This window comes from Typopeltis vanoorti, chromosome 19 (assembly GCF_054136105.1).
Source record: "Typopeltis vanoorti isolate ZY-2024b chromosome 19, IOZ_Tvanoo_1.0, whole genome shotgun sequence".
Lineage (NCBI taxonomy): Eukaryota > Metazoa > Arthropoda > Arachnida > Uropygi > Thelyphonidae > Typopeltis > Typopeltis vanoorti.
The window spans coordinates 88,246,664-88,262,461 of NC_143567.1; the positions used below are offsets into that span (position 1 = coordinate 88,246,664).

Below are 15,798 nucleotides of genomic sequence, written 5' to 3' on the forward strand. Positions count from 1 at the left end.
TCTTCTCTACCTAATTTTTGAGAGAACGAAGTCAATCAATGTTTTCACTTGGTTGAACAGTGGGAAGGAATGATGACAGCAACAATTTGATTCCTCTTGTTTCTGATACTTCTAGCATTCATATACAAACAAAACATGTAATTTCTGGATCTATAAAAAGTTTTGCTGATACCACTTATTAGATATGCTTTCTGCATGCCTTCCTCGAGCCATTTCTTTTTCCTTACCCATCCCAGAAACTTCAAACCCATCTGCTCCACTTACATCCTAGGCAATCCCCTTCCTTTCCTTCCTTTCTACACATACAGGTGTCCCTTGATTAAAGAGGTTAATTAATCCCTCAATGTTACCACATATATCAAAATCACTTTAATGAAATCTAATAATTAATGGTAAAAATTACAATTTGTCCATGATCGATTACTGTATTAATAATTCATTTTATATGGTACTCTTTTAGGAAAGATAAAAAATGAATGCAAAGTAAATGTTTAATAAATACTTGTATACCTTAATAAATACCAACATTATTTACTGCAATTTTTTTTTATCAAGAGTCGTTTGAACAGTTTTAGTTTTTTTCTTATTGCCATAAATTCTATGATAACAAGCAAAATGACTCTCCAGACCTCGATAAATAAGCAATGAAACATAAAGAAAAAACACTGCAAATATAATACATGATGGTACAAATTAAGTTAATATTGAATCCAACATTATTTCATAGCCGAATATAGAAACTACAAGAATTTTGTGCCGAATATAGAAACTACAAGAATTTTGTGCCGAATATATAGAAACTAAAAGTTTCAGTGGATGCAAGCATAAGCAACCTTATGGGCAACTTGTAGTAAAGGTGGAGTAAGCTCCAGATCACTTTCCTTAGTATTTTCCATAATGTAAAGCACATCTCCTAGAGGACATGTATGATGAATAAGCCTTTGGCTCTCTATTTCAGTAATACATGATGGTTTATTTATTTTCAGTTACAATCTAGAAATTATTGAACAAAGAATAAAAAAACAAAACAACTAAACAATACTATACTGACATCGGAGATCTCGGTATCTCTCAGATACAATTTACTGTCAAATATCACAAACCTTTACATAACATGTGTTAAACCAAACTGACAAAAAACAGTGCAGAATATCACTCATAACATATGAATGCACAGCTACTCATGACCTCCAATTAAGTGTATAGCTTGGAGGTAAAAATTAAGCTATTATTAATTATTAATAATTGTTATTATTAACTATTATTAATTGTGTAAGAATATTTATATTAAACATTTTGTATGTATCTGTCAGATCAGCTGAGCTCTGCAGGGTTAAAGGCACGTTAATCAAAACTCTTGCCGCGTATATCAAGGGATTGCTGCAATTAATTTCGCTGCATTAATCAAATCTCGCGTTAAGCAAAACCACGGTAAGCAAGGGATACCTGTAATAAGGCTTTTACAGTTCAGGTTGCTATTGAATGTTAAAAAAAAATAAAATAAAAAAACACTTCACCAAGTCTTCCTTTTTCCTCTCAAACCAGGTTTTTGTCGGCATAGGGACAAAACCTGGTTCAAGAGGAAATTTAAAAAAGCATGTGAAATGCTCAAACACAATCCTAACCTGAACAAAAAATGACGGTCTAACCATTTCAAGAATGTGGAGGATCCATTTGCAACCATTATAGCAACCAAAACAAGCCAAAGAAAAATCTCGATACAAGAAGACTTGGAAGGTTTTTTTTTTTTAAACATTCAATAACAATCTGAACTCTACAAATCCAGAAGAAAATCTTAGTACGGGAAGACTTTAATAGGGTTTATTGTAGTTTTTTTTTACTACTAGAGGGCAGGCTAAGTAAAATATCAATTAACAGCATAGATTCAGTTTACCTTTGTAGAGTGCAAGAACATGTAGCTTGCTTTCATATATGCATATATTTTTCTGATATACGCATGTATTTTTCTGTTGTTCATGCAACAGCAGACAACGACCAGTGGTCCCACTCCAAGCCAGCTGAATGCACCCCACATCATTACTCCACCACCACCACCACCAAACTTTACTGTGAGTACAACGCACTGTGGTAGCAAGAGTTCACCAGGCTGCCTCCACACCCTGCCATCAGACTGGAAACGGGTTAACCTTGATTCATCACTCCAGAGTACTGTTTTCCACGTCAGTTGTCCAGTTCACATGCTCTTTGCACCAGGCCAGATGCACCACCTTGTTTGTTGTTGTGATGTTCGGCTTGTGTGCTGCTGTTGTTCTGTGGAAACCCAGTAAATGGAGTTCTTTTTGTACGGTATTGGTGCTCACTATGGTGTTACTGGTACTCTGGAATTCATCACAGATAGTCTGTGCCGATTGTAGCCGGTTTCTGTGTGCCACCCATTTTAACACCCTCTGTCTCTGTCAATCATTTTCGGCAGCCCTGCTGGGTGCTTTCCTGCACTAGTGATGCCAGAATGTCTCCATTTATTGATCACATCATGAACCACTGATTTACAACACACACACCATCTACCAATAATTGTCCAGACAATTATTGGTAGATAGTGTGTGTGTGTGTATCATATATATATATATATATATATATGATACAAGATATAACTGATTGACTTCACTGAGAGACATTTTTGAAACAGGTTAAATGACTGGATTTAGAGAAAGATGTTGAAAGTTTATTTTTCACTTGGTTAGACTATAATAAATTTAGTTTAATCCTCTTTAAATAATTTGGACAAGGACTTAATAATTTTAAACAAGGACCTTATATATAGATTAAATGACTATAAGCTGAGAGATAAAAATAGAAACACTATTTTAAGTAAACTGCACAACTAGTTTCGTCTTCTTGAAAGACTTCTTTGGGTGCATAACATAAGGGAAATACCAACAAACATTGTGTGAGAAAAAAAATCTAAACATTAAAACACTAACATATTAACATTTGAAGGTATTCTGTGTATCTCTTCGTTGTTGGGCATGTGCACATGTTCAAGGTCTCGTGAACGCCAAAGTTTGGTAGCAGCGCAATGAGAGTCTGAGAAATTATAGCTGAGGTTAGTGTTGAGATGTACTGGATTGTGGACTATTTCTTTAGATTCTACAATTTTCTCTCCAGTTCATCATAGATAGCATTGAAAGATATTTTCCAATTTGTTCCCCATGACTGGATGAATGATAGAGTTTTCATCGTTAGCATCAACAAAATTCAGGATGTGGTTGAACAGAGTGCTTGCTCTAGTTCTGCCATACGTGACATCTCTTTTATATTCCTCTAGACATAATTTGATGGATTTTTTAGTCTGGCCAAAATAGGGCATGTTGCAGTTACACCAAATACGTTAAATGTTGAGATATTTCAAGTTATGTTTTTGCTTGGGTGTACTGAGCAAGGAATATACAAGGAATATAAATGTACATATTTACTCACTGTCAGTAAAATTTCTTCATTTCATAATTCATAATTAATAAATGTGTTGCCCTGATCCACTTATCTAATTTCAAAATATGTCTGTTATATCTATAAAATGCACACTAATGAGAATAATATGTTCTCCCTCCTGTAGACACCTCTTCATATTGCTGTTGTAAATTCTACACCATCAACTGTAAAGAATTTGCTTTTGCATGGAGCAAATCCCAACATCCAGGAAAATCATGGTAACAATGCTGTGCATTTAGCAGTGTTGAAAAATCGTTGTGATTGTCTTTTGGAACTACTAAATAAAGAAAACTACGCCCAAGGACCTTTAGAATTTCATCCTAATCTGGAAGCTTTAAATTATGAAGGTAAGTGATACATACACTTTCCCTACTTTCCCTACTTTTTTTTCTCCCTAGGTAATTAATTTATCATCAGTAAGAAAGAAATTTTGGTGTTAGATGTATATATTAATATTGTACTGTGTGTATTTTAATCAATTAATTGATTAAAATTTACACAAACATATAAAGTATTTATTAACATGCAAAAATTTTACAAATTATATGTGACCCAAGTGAGCAGTAAATCCATGTTGACAAGAATAGCAAACTAATTTAGCTATTCCTGTGGAGATTGGAATAGCTAAATGCTTATTTGGGCGTATGTGCTGGTTTACATTCATATAAAATTTAATGGAATGAATACAGCACAAAGAGAAATAATTAAACAGCAGGTTTAATCATTCTGATATTTCGTCTCTTTCACAGAGATATCTTCAGGAATACAATATTAGCCTTGTAATAACAGACACAAAACAATAAGTAGAAGAAATTAGATTATTTAAAGCCTAAAATTCTATGAGGGGCATGGGTGCTGTTGGGCAGGAAACCTAAGAATTGAAAATTTTCAGATCTTGGGAAGTTTAACAGAACCATATTTATATAGATTAGGCTGTTTTTTTAAATCTGCTCTGATTCTAAAGAGAGTCTTCAAGTTTGTATTTGCTGCAATGGAGCATGGTGGTTTTCTTTCATCTGGATGTGGTCAGTGAGATCTGCTAGACCTGATTGATCATAGTTGTGGTGGTGGATTTATTTATTAATAAAAGATTTATTAATAATATTAAAGAGCATGACAGATAACAGTATAGTTGGAAAGGTTGTCAGTATTTTGCTGAGTTGAGATGGAGAGTGAGAATCATAAATGGCATGCTGGCAGACCATTCGTGATCTGCCAGCATGAGTGAGGAGAAGAGAGGGCAGTTATGTGACATGTATTTGTGGGAACAATGGATTTGTAAAAAAGATGATGAATTTCATTTGAATAGCTTTGGAGTGAGTGAACTAGAGAAACTGTTGCTAGAAGGAAGTGCAGTGTGTGATGCAAGCACGAGGTGAAGTGAAAAATCAGGAGAGTGGAATGGAAACAGTAGTAGTGTGAGAGATGAAGAGAGAACATGAATGCTAGAGGACAAAAGAAATTGGGGTGGGGTAGAAAATCTAGGTGGACATGGAGACACGATATATGTAGAGTGGATGTTGGTAGTAGTAATGAGTATGGGAATGCTCAGCCTAGAAATGGAATTAATCAGATTCTGAGGGGGGTAGTTGAGACTGAGAAGATATGTGGGGGTAATTGGTGATGAAGGTGATTGGTAGTTGTGGTGCGGAAATCATAATCAACAGGGTGGCTTGGATAGGATTGGTTATAGACCTAAAAGTGAACTGCTGCATTTATCTACAAGTTCTATGGGCATCAGAAATAAGGGAGATGAAATTGTTTCACTGATTGCATTTATTTGTGCAAAAATTGTTGGAACAAGTGAAACAAGGTTGAATGTGGATGATATCTTGACTGGAACAGAAATGGAATGGTACAGTGTATCCTTTTTCACGAAGATAGAAAGGACAAGTAGACGGGATAGTGCTACTGATGATAGCAGAGAAATTATGTCCACATAAGGTACACATGAAAAAGGGAAATAGCAGTAATGGTTTTGAGGCAATGTGTTATTAGGTGGAGGTTGACAAGAAGAGATATTTAGTTGGATGTTGCTATAGGCCAAGGAATATGGTGGGTGAAGAAATGTATAAGGAACTTGTGTTAGTGAACAAGGGGAGGGTGATTTTAATTATGGCAGTAGATTGAAATGAAGAGATGGAATTTGGGATAAATGAAAATGAATTTCTTGAGTTCTTGAGAAGCATCTATCTTGGGCAGCATATAAAGGAGGGCACATGAGGATCAAGAGTTTTAGATCTGATCATTGTATCAGAGGATGTGATTGTGCACTTCCCTCCAATTGGTGGCAGTGATCACCTGGGTTGTGGTAGCCACTGAAGACTTCTGTGAAAATGGATATTTATATATGGAATTGCATGGCTGATGATTATGAGAAGCATAGAAGACATCTTGGAGTAATAGCATGGAGTGAGGAGCTGAACAGAAAATAAATAAATGCTATTGGAGAACTCACAAAGAAATACTTCATCATCAATGTGTGGATTATTCTTAAGGTCAAAAAGCTGAATAAGGTTGGTGTCAAGTGGATGAATGAGAGGATTAAGCATAAAATCTTGAAGAGCAAGGCACTTTGGAGGTAAAAAAAAGATCAACAGTTGTAATACAGTTGCACAAAGAGCAGGCCAGCAGAGTGACTCAGTAAGGAGACAGCAAAAAGTGCAGTATGAGCAGAAATTAGCGATTCAGAACAAGAAAAATTCTCTAGGGAGTTCTTTTCAATATGTGGTGAGCAGAAAGAAGAAGAATGATTACGGCAAGATGATTTTAATGGATGAAAGTGGTAGATTGGTAAGTTGGACTGTGGAGGACATGGTCAAGGTATTCAGTGAATAGTTCATCAAAGTATTTCATCCTCAGTGTGAAATCAGAAGCAAGTGCAGAGAATGAAATCATAATCACCATCAAATTCCTGACATGTACCCTCTAAGGGTGTACAGGATATGATAGTACTACATGAAAAACTTACATCATTACTAACTTCCTATCTACAATTTTCCTCCAAATCAATCTGTTACCTGTCAAGACTCCAACATTATCAGACTTATATTTCTGTCTTCTAAGGCACTTTTTACTGTATCAGTCCACCTATATCTGGGTCTTTTTCTTGGCAGAGAACACTTGTTTTGCTAAACTTTGCTTTCCCATTCTATTTCAAGTGTGATTTTTGTGCCAGACCATACCCATATCCGCAGTAGGTCTCCAAGGTGAACAACCTCTAGTCGATAGAATAATGTAGGTAAGGGAAGTCGGCAAGATGGATCTGTAATAACCTCAGGACAAGGATTGGCTCTGAAGACTGAGCCGGTCGGGCTGGGGTCCGAAGCGGTTATGGCACTGCACTGGGACTGGGCGAAACTGTCCAGTGATGGAACGGTTGAGCCCAGACCAGCATCAGGGCCTTCTCGTGGAATGCCACAGCTGCGTAGCACTCCGGATGGCCCATCTGGCATGACTACGGCTGGCAACTAACAGCCAACTCAGAACTGGCATGGACCAGGGGAATCCGATTGTCTAATTAAAGCAAAGCATATTGCAAAATGGATGTTGAGAGGTGTTGCCGCCAATGTGATTTTTGCCCAGTGGTCTGAATGTTTAAGTGAAAGAATATCAATCAAGATTGCAGGTAATTGGCAGGAGTAAACTTGACTCTCCTTGAGGTGGACATGTGGGATGAGCTCTAGTCTAGCTAATTGAGGTTGCCTACTATCTATTGAAAATAATCATCAGGGGAAGCCTGATGAGAGCAAGATTGCACAACTTATTATTTGGCGAGCAATTTTATAAAGATATTACAGGATAATAATATAAAGTTTTTCAGTAGCATACGTCATCAGAGGGTTCCTGTTGATAGCTGCTGATAGTAATTCCCGGTGACTACTTTCATTATACCAGGTCTAGGTGACCATCAAGGATCCCAAAGAGACATGCCTGGCTCTGTTGTGAGATCCGAGAAGGATTGGGCCTATGTGCTGTCTTTAATGTGGAGTTGGTCGTCCACCATGCCTTACCTGTGTGCCCATCACGGGGAAACTAAGACCAAGCGATGTCTTGTTGTGAAGAAGTGAGAGTGCCCTTAAAGACTCACTGTGCCCCTACACGCACACACTGTAGGGAGGTTCTTTCTGACTCCAGACATAGGGTTTCTCGGTGAATTGTGGAACGTGGTCTTGCTGAGTCGATATGCCCAATAATGAGTAACTCTGAGATGAATGAAGACTCTTTTATTAATATTTGAAGTTCCCAGATAGGAATAGGTGGGAATTTAGTTCCTAGATGTAAGCTAGCTAAGTTAGTCTGTAAGCTACTTATAAGCTAGTTTGTAAGATGGGAACAAATAAGAAATCATGTGCTTGTCCATGATAGAAAGAATGAAATATAATAATGCCACACCATTCAGGTGTGATGTGCGGGCACCAAATCTTCCGTAGACCTAGGTACTGGTCTGGGTGCCTTGCTTAGAAGAGCAGTCACCATACTGCGATCTATTGAGACTCATTCTCCTGAGATTAGATCTGCTAACATATTCCTGGATGCTAGCAATGTCAAGTTCTTTTCTAATAGCCTTGTTTTTTAATATGATGTTGCCATTGATGCCATCTGTTCATGCCCATAATCTTTCTCAGCACTCTCTTATCCGTGGTCTCTAGTCTTTGGTCAAGTGTTTTATTTCTAACCCAGCTCTCAGATCCATAAGTTAAAAGTGGTTTGAATACAGTGTCTTGTATACAGCTAATTTAGTGTTTTGACTAATTTCTCTCTTATTCTAAGATGAAAAGCCAAAAGGCTATTTTTTTCTGGCGAGGTTGATATAAGTTAAGGGGATAAATGAAAAACAATAAGGGATTTTTATCCCCTTAACTTTCTCTCTTATTCATATAAATTTATTCAGTTGACTTCCTACCATACCAGCTTTGTTGAGTCTCTTGTCTATTTCCATATTTAATTTACCATCTTCACTAAAAATTGTGCCTAAGTAGCTGAAACATTTTACTTGTTCTATAGATTCTCCATTCACAATGCAGTTAATATTTTCAATGCTTCTGCCTATTTTCATTGTCTTTGTCTTGCTATTGCTGATTTTCATACCAAATCTATTATAACAAATAAGAGAAGACTTAATGGTGAATAAGCAAGAGGTATATAAAGAGTTAAGTAAGCTAGATATCAATAAGGCAGTAGGAGTTGATGACATATCACCACATGCCTGAAGGGTTGGTTGTTTTATAATTTATTGGCACAGGAACAGCAGCAGTTTACACACAAACGGTCATACTGCGCCATAGCAAAGGTTACAGCAATACATAAACAGTCAAAGAAAAATTCTGAACAATACACATGTACAAAAATCAAGCCAAGCAATGCAGTATATACATCATAATAAAATTATAGCAAAGGTTACAGAAATACATAAGGTCAAAAATTACAGTAGCACATAAATAGTTAAAGACAAACTAGTAAACAAAATTCATGTACAAGAACCAAGTCAAGGAATGCAGTATCTACATTTAAATAAAATTACAGCAAAGATTACAGCAGTACATAAAGTCAGAGAGAAATTATTAACAATATGCATGCACAAAATTAAAGTTTTTATCAATGCAGTATCTACATATAAACAAAATTACAGCAAGGTCGCATTAACAAGGTCAAAGGTTACAGTACATAAACAGTCAAAAATAAACTAGTAAATAATATGTTGTATGTATGTATAAAAATTAAGTTAAGCAATGCAGTATCTACATATAAATAAAATTACAGTCAAATGTGTTTGTACAAATTAATTCTTTGTAGAAAGTTAAAAACATCATGCAATCCGAGTTTTACCCTATCTTAGCTAGATAGATAAAACTCAGATTGTATGATGTTTTTACAATTTTTCTCCACCCATTGCTTCTATGACAGCTCTATCTCTGCCAGAGAGACTTTCTACCAGGTATCAGAACATCTCTGGAGGAATGGCAGCCCATTCTTCCTGAAGAGCTGTAGCCAGAGCAGTTAGTGATATGGATCATTGGGGGCTGGAGTGAAGTTGGCATTCTAATTCAACCCAAAGGTATTCTATGGGATTCAGGTCAGGGCTCTGGGCCAGCCAGTCCATTTCTGGAATGTTATTGCCCACAAACCATTCCCTCACAGATCTTGCTTTATGGCAGGTAGCATTGTCATGCCTGATACAAACAATAGTCATCACCGAATTGATGTTCTACCATAGACAACACGCAATGGGTCAAATTGTCCTTTTATCCTTCCGCATTTAGATTTCCGTGTAGTGTTACGAGAGGACCAAGTCCATTCCATGAAAAACACCCCCACACTGTAATGTAATGCCACCTCCTCCAAATTTCACTGTTGGCACTACACACACACACTTGTAGGAATCTTTCTCCAGGGATTTGCCCCACCCAGATCCTCCCATCGGACTGCCACATGGTAAAGCATGATTCATCACTCCAAATCACACATTTCCAGTTGTCCATGTTAAGAGGAACCCCATTCCTCTTAACTCTCGATGCACAGTCATGGTGCTGGCTGGACAGTTAGTAGCACTTTGGAACTCCTGGGTGATTGTTTCACTCATTGTCCGGCAATTTCCTTGAACCACCACCTTCAACGCTCGACGGTCCCTGTCTGCCATTAAACACAGCCTACTCGACCATGGTTTTGTTGTGGTTGTGCTTTCACATTTCCATTTCACAATCACGTCACCAACCGTTGACTTGGGCAACTTGAGGAGGGTTGAAATGTCTCTGACAGATTTCTTACTGATGTAGCAACCAATAACTAGTCCACGTTCAAAGTCACTGAGCTCCCTTGACCTACTCATTCTGCTCGTACTTCTTATCACTGAACAACACACAGTTCCATGCCTCCTTTTATACCGGTAAGTGAGATTGTAGTGACATCTAGACATCAGTTTACGAATTACAGAGTGGGTGTCTGGATACTTTTGATCATATAGTGTAGTATTTGTGAGATATTTTGGCATTTGCTCTACAGCTCTGCTTCCACCACTCACAATCCACCAATTGACCGAACTATACCAACGCCATCTACTGCCGACCGCCACCACTGGTATTTTCACAGACAATCACAAACATCCATGCCCACAGCAGGATTCAAACCCGAAGCCTGTTGACTGGAGAGCAGACACACTAACTACTCGCTAGCAGACACGCTAACCACAATACTATACATTATAGTATTTGTTAGTATAGTAATTGTTGGATTTCACATTATTAAGCTAACCAAAAAGAGTAGATGGTTATTGGATTCACTTACAATAGTGACCTTGACACAGGAGTGTTACGAGTTTATTTATTTTTAATAAGTTGTTCAAACAGGTCGATGGAACAGCAACGGGCAGTCCTATCTCATCAGCCTTAGTTAATTATTTTATGGAGCATCAAGAACAATTCTTTCACACTATATTTCTCATCAACCTCATATATGTTATGCTTTGTTGATATATTTGCAATCTCTAGTCCCACTCTGAGTCGGAATTACTTCAGTTCCGGGAGAACATAAACTCCTTCCACTCTAGTATCACATTCAGTATTGAACCTGAATCCAATAACTATTTACTCTGTTTGGATACCTTAATAATTCAAAATTCCACAGGTCATGCTGAATTTTTAGTTTATTATAAGCTAAGTTTTACTGGCAGATACATCCACTCATCCTTACACCATTCTTCATAGAAGATAAGTTTGCTTTTTTTTTTTAATGTTGAGCCCATTCACAAGAGGATGGTTGGTCATCCTGTAATACATTACTACTGTAATGTATTACAGGATGTATACTGTATAGATAATTATCAATACTACTGTATGGAATGATCAAGAGTCTTGTACGCAAACCTCACACCACCTACTATTCTGATTCGCTTTGGTTAGATGAACAGAATAAAATTAAAAGCAGTCTGATGTTTAATGGATACAGGGAGACTACCAGTCAAAATGTTATTGATAATTATCATCCATCTACCAGACTACAACCCAATGTGAAAAGAATTTCAATACCCTGCCTTAAAGTAATCCTGGAACAAATGGCACTGATTTTTTGTAAATTCAATCTGTTTCCTTCAAATGAGCTCTGAAACTGTCTTCCTTCTTGCTATATACAATGGATATGATCAGGTGTAGTAATAGGTGTCTATCTGCTTTGATTAGAATTAAAGAACATCAAGACTATATTGCATTTTTGGAATCCAAATCTGACCTTCCTTCCCACATTATTGATGCTAGGGACAGAGTTTTCTGGAATTCAGACAGATTCTTCATTCTAGCAAGTTCAAATTTGATCATCTTTTCCTTTAAACACATGAAACACTACAAAATAATCCGAACCTCTACTTACTGATCAGACTGCATTCCACTCTCTAAGTTTTGGGAAGTGATCAGTAATTATTTTAAATTATTTTTTATCTACGCAACTTTTACAATTGTGCTTTTGAATTCTAATAGTGTAATCATATACTTCAGCTGTGACTGAGAGATGAGCTAGTATCTTCATGCTTTGACTCATGATTCATGTTTTGAATGTAGTTACTGATCTCCCTGATGATGATGTCCATGTAATGTTGGATGAAATCTGTTTAAGTTTTTGAATAAAATACTGTGTGTGTGTGTGTAATATATACATTTGTAAGCCGTGAAAGTTTTTAAATATGTATAGTACCCATTCCATTAAAATTTGATAAAAAATATACCATATTGTAATGTTTATTGTCTACATCTATATTAACTGTAAATGCTGTTTAACCTTTTGCATTTTAGGTTATAGTCCATTGCACATGGCAGTAAAACAAAGTTCTTATATTTCTGCAAAGATATTGTATGATGCTGGGGCCAGCTTAAATACAACTGATGGCACTAGTGGGCAAACAGCGTTACACCTAACAATTGAATATAGTCCAACATTACTTACATTATTTCTGCAAAAGGTAAGCATGTCTATCTCTTTATATATTCAGAATTCTAAATTAATATACAGTTGGTATTACTGCAGATCTGTACAGTTCTCATTTTAAATAAATGAAATATTGTTGAAAACTTTAAAAATGTTTAGATTTTACCAAACAGCAACCATCAAAAATATTTCGATGGTTGCTCTTTGGTTGGAAAGATCATCATCATCAAATTCCTGATATATGTATACCTCAGGGGGTACAGTATGATTATGATAGTACTACATGAAAAAGTTACACCATTGCTAACTTCCGATCAGCAGTTTTCCTCCAAATTAATCTGTTATCTACCAAGACTCCAACATTATGAAATCTTAGGTTTCTGTCTTTTAAGGTACTTTTTACTGTATTAATCCATCTACATCTTGGTCTTCTTCTGAATCTTTTTCTGCCAACTTGGTAAAGAACACTTGTTTAACTAATCTTTCTTCTCTCTCTCATTCTATTTAAGTGACCATAACACCTGAGATTAGCTCTACTAGTACATGCCTGAATGCTAAAAATGGCAAGTTCTTTCCTAATATCCTCATTTTTAATATGATACTGCCATTAATGCCATCTGGTCACTCCACCAATCTTTCTAAGAACTTTCATATCAGAGGTCTCTAGTCTTTGATTAAGTGTTTTATTTTCTCAGATCAATAAGTTAAAACTGGTTTGAACACTGTCTTTTATACAGCTAATTTAGTATTTTGATTAATTTCTGTCTTATTCCATATAAATTTATTCAGCTGACTTCCTACCATACCAACTTTACTAATTCTGTTGTCTATTTCCATATTTAATTTGCCATTTTCACTAAACTTGTGCCTAAGTAGCTGAAATGTTTTACTTGTTCTATAGGTTCACCATCCAGGATACAGTTGATGTTTTCAATGTTTCTGTCTATTTTCATTGTCTTTGTCTTTTTATTGCTGATTTTCATACCAAATTTATTATTACAACAGTATTACAACAGTTATTCAATTTAGTCAGGGAATCTTGCAGACTTATATTGGATTTATTCAGAATATAACATCATCTGCATAAATTAAAGAATTAAGATTAACATCTCCAATTTTGATATCAGATTTTATGTCACTTTCCTTCATAATGTGATCCATATAAATAATGAATGACAGTGGCGAAAATGTGAACCCTTGTCTCATACCTGATTTAACATCAAACCATCTTTCTGTATCTCCTTCAAATCTAACTGCTGACTTACAGCTTAAATAGATACTATGTATTGCTTGATATAATGTCCCATTTATATCATATAACTGCAGCGGTTTGAAGAACTTTCTCTTATCACTGTCATATGCCTTCTCCAGATCTACAAAGCTTAAGTACAGATCTTTGTCATATTCCAATGATTTCTCTACTATTTGTCTTCAAGTGAAAATCTGGAACTGACATCCTCTGTTTGGCCTGAATACAGCTTGTTCTTCACTAAGCTTCCCTTCTACAATTATTCTTAACTATTTCTCAAGTATACTTGCATAAATCTTACCAGAAACACTGAGTAGGGAAATGTCTCTGTAATTATCACATTCAGTTTTATTTCCCTTTTATGGATTGGTACTATGAAAGCTCTGTTGCAGTCATCCAGAATTTGATCCTCTGTCCATGACTTCTAAATTATGCTGTGAAACTTTTATACCTTCATATTTGAGCATTTCTGGTCAAATTTCATCTACTCCTGCTGCCTTTCCACATTTCAGGTTTTTGAATGACTTTTTCTACTTCATATGGATATGTATTCTTGACTGCATTCCTGTTGGGAGTTTTCTTTTGCTGTGCTGTGATATTGCTTGTTTCATTTAGTATCTTGCAAAGTAATTACTCAAGACATCTAGAATATCTTTATCTTCAGTTTTCATGTTATCGTGATCATATCTGATTCATTTTACAGTACATTTTCCTCTTTTTCTAAGGTTTTTCAATGGCCTCCATAATGTTTTACCATCTTCCTGATATTTATTTTCTATGTTCTTTACTGAAGCCTTTCCATGAATTTTGTTTAGCTAGTTTTATAGTGCTTCACTTTCTTACATTTTTCCCTGTATTCTCAAAGAGCACAAACTGACTTACTTGCTGGAAACTTTCTATATGCTTTCTTCTTTTCCTTGACTGCCTCTTTAACTTCCTTAGTACAATATGGAGTCTTATTTTTCTATCCTAACAGACACCCTCACCCCATGCCTGTCTGGCTGAATCAATCGATGTTTATTTTAGGGGTTGCTGTTGAATCTCCAAGGTTTGGTTCTTGTTTTCAAACTCTTTCGTTTTGTCTTCAATGATGTTTGTGTATATGAGTCTACAGTTCCCTTCTGAAAGCTGCTGAATTTTAATTCATTTTAAAACTTTCTTACACACTCTTCTGTTCAATATAAAATTCAACTTCATCCTGCTCAAAACTAAATAGTGATCACTTCCTATTTCAAATCCTCTGTATACTTTTGTGTCCTGAACCAGTGAAAAAACATTGATATCAACTATAACTTAATCAATGAGATTTTTCTTATTTCTTGCATTTTCTTCCATATGAATTTGTGCACATTTTTATGTTGGAACATGGTGTTAGTAATAGCTAATCCATGTCCTGAATGGAAATCCAGCAGACATTTACCGTTATTATTATTATTATTAGCTTTGCGCTTTTCTCAAAATATTTCCAAAATATTTCTATATGTCTGGTAATCATTTCCTACTCTGCTGTTTAGATCTCCAATAAGGACCAACTTTTTCTTTTTCATTGTGCCAGCTGCATTCTTTAATGCCTCAAAAACGTTCTTCCATTTGTTTCTTTTTAGAACTTTCTGAAGTATCATAAGCACAAATAAGTTTCGTTATCTAGTTCCCTATTCTGATATTTGCCCACATCACTCTACTTGACTACCATTAAAGAAAATTATCTTCATATTTAGTGTTGAATACTATTATAGCTACTCCCTCTTTTCCCTGATTGTTATTGCCTGAATATAACATTTTGTAATTGTTGCTTAGAGAGATCTCACCTGTTTTTGTCTTCTTTGTTTGGCATGCCTATTATATTGATCTGGTGCTCATCCAATTCTTCTCCTAGCTCCATTTCTTTCCCATTGATGTATTGTATGTTGATAGTACCAATCTTGAATTCTGCTGATGTTAGGATGTGTTCCTAGATTTGTTCTGTTAGCTGACTTAGTGCTGTTCACCCTGGTTCCCTGATGACAGTAATGGGGGGGGGCATTGTTTAACCGGGTGATGCCCCCCAGCCAGCATGAAATTCTGTCATGTCATGTCTCATAACAAGATTTATGCATAAACATGGGATGCTGTTTCCTTTTCTTCAGTTAAAAAACTTGTCACCTTGTTTTCTTCTACAAAAGACAAAGTACATACACCTTTGG

At 36.0% G+C, this 15,798-nt stretch overlaps 1 protein-coding gene across 5 annotated transcripts in view; it reads left to right on the forward strand.

Annotated features, from left to right (window-relative positions):
* LOC150096319 (nuclear factor NF-kappa-B p105 subunit-like) overlaps nt 1-15,798 on the forward strand; it is a 378,899-nt gene that overhangs the window by 294,014 nt on the left and 69,087 nt on the right. For all 5 annotated transcript variants that reach the window (XM_090409204.1, XM_090409205.1, XM_090409208.1 and 2 more), the window contains exons 14-15: nt 3,578-3,800; nt 12,234-12,400. In XM_090409204.1, coding sequence (XP_090265330.1) covers nt 3,578-3,800; nt 12,234-12,400 — 390 coding nt within the window. The remainder of the gene's footprint in view (nt 1-3,577; nt 3,801-12,233; nt 12,401-15,798) is intronic.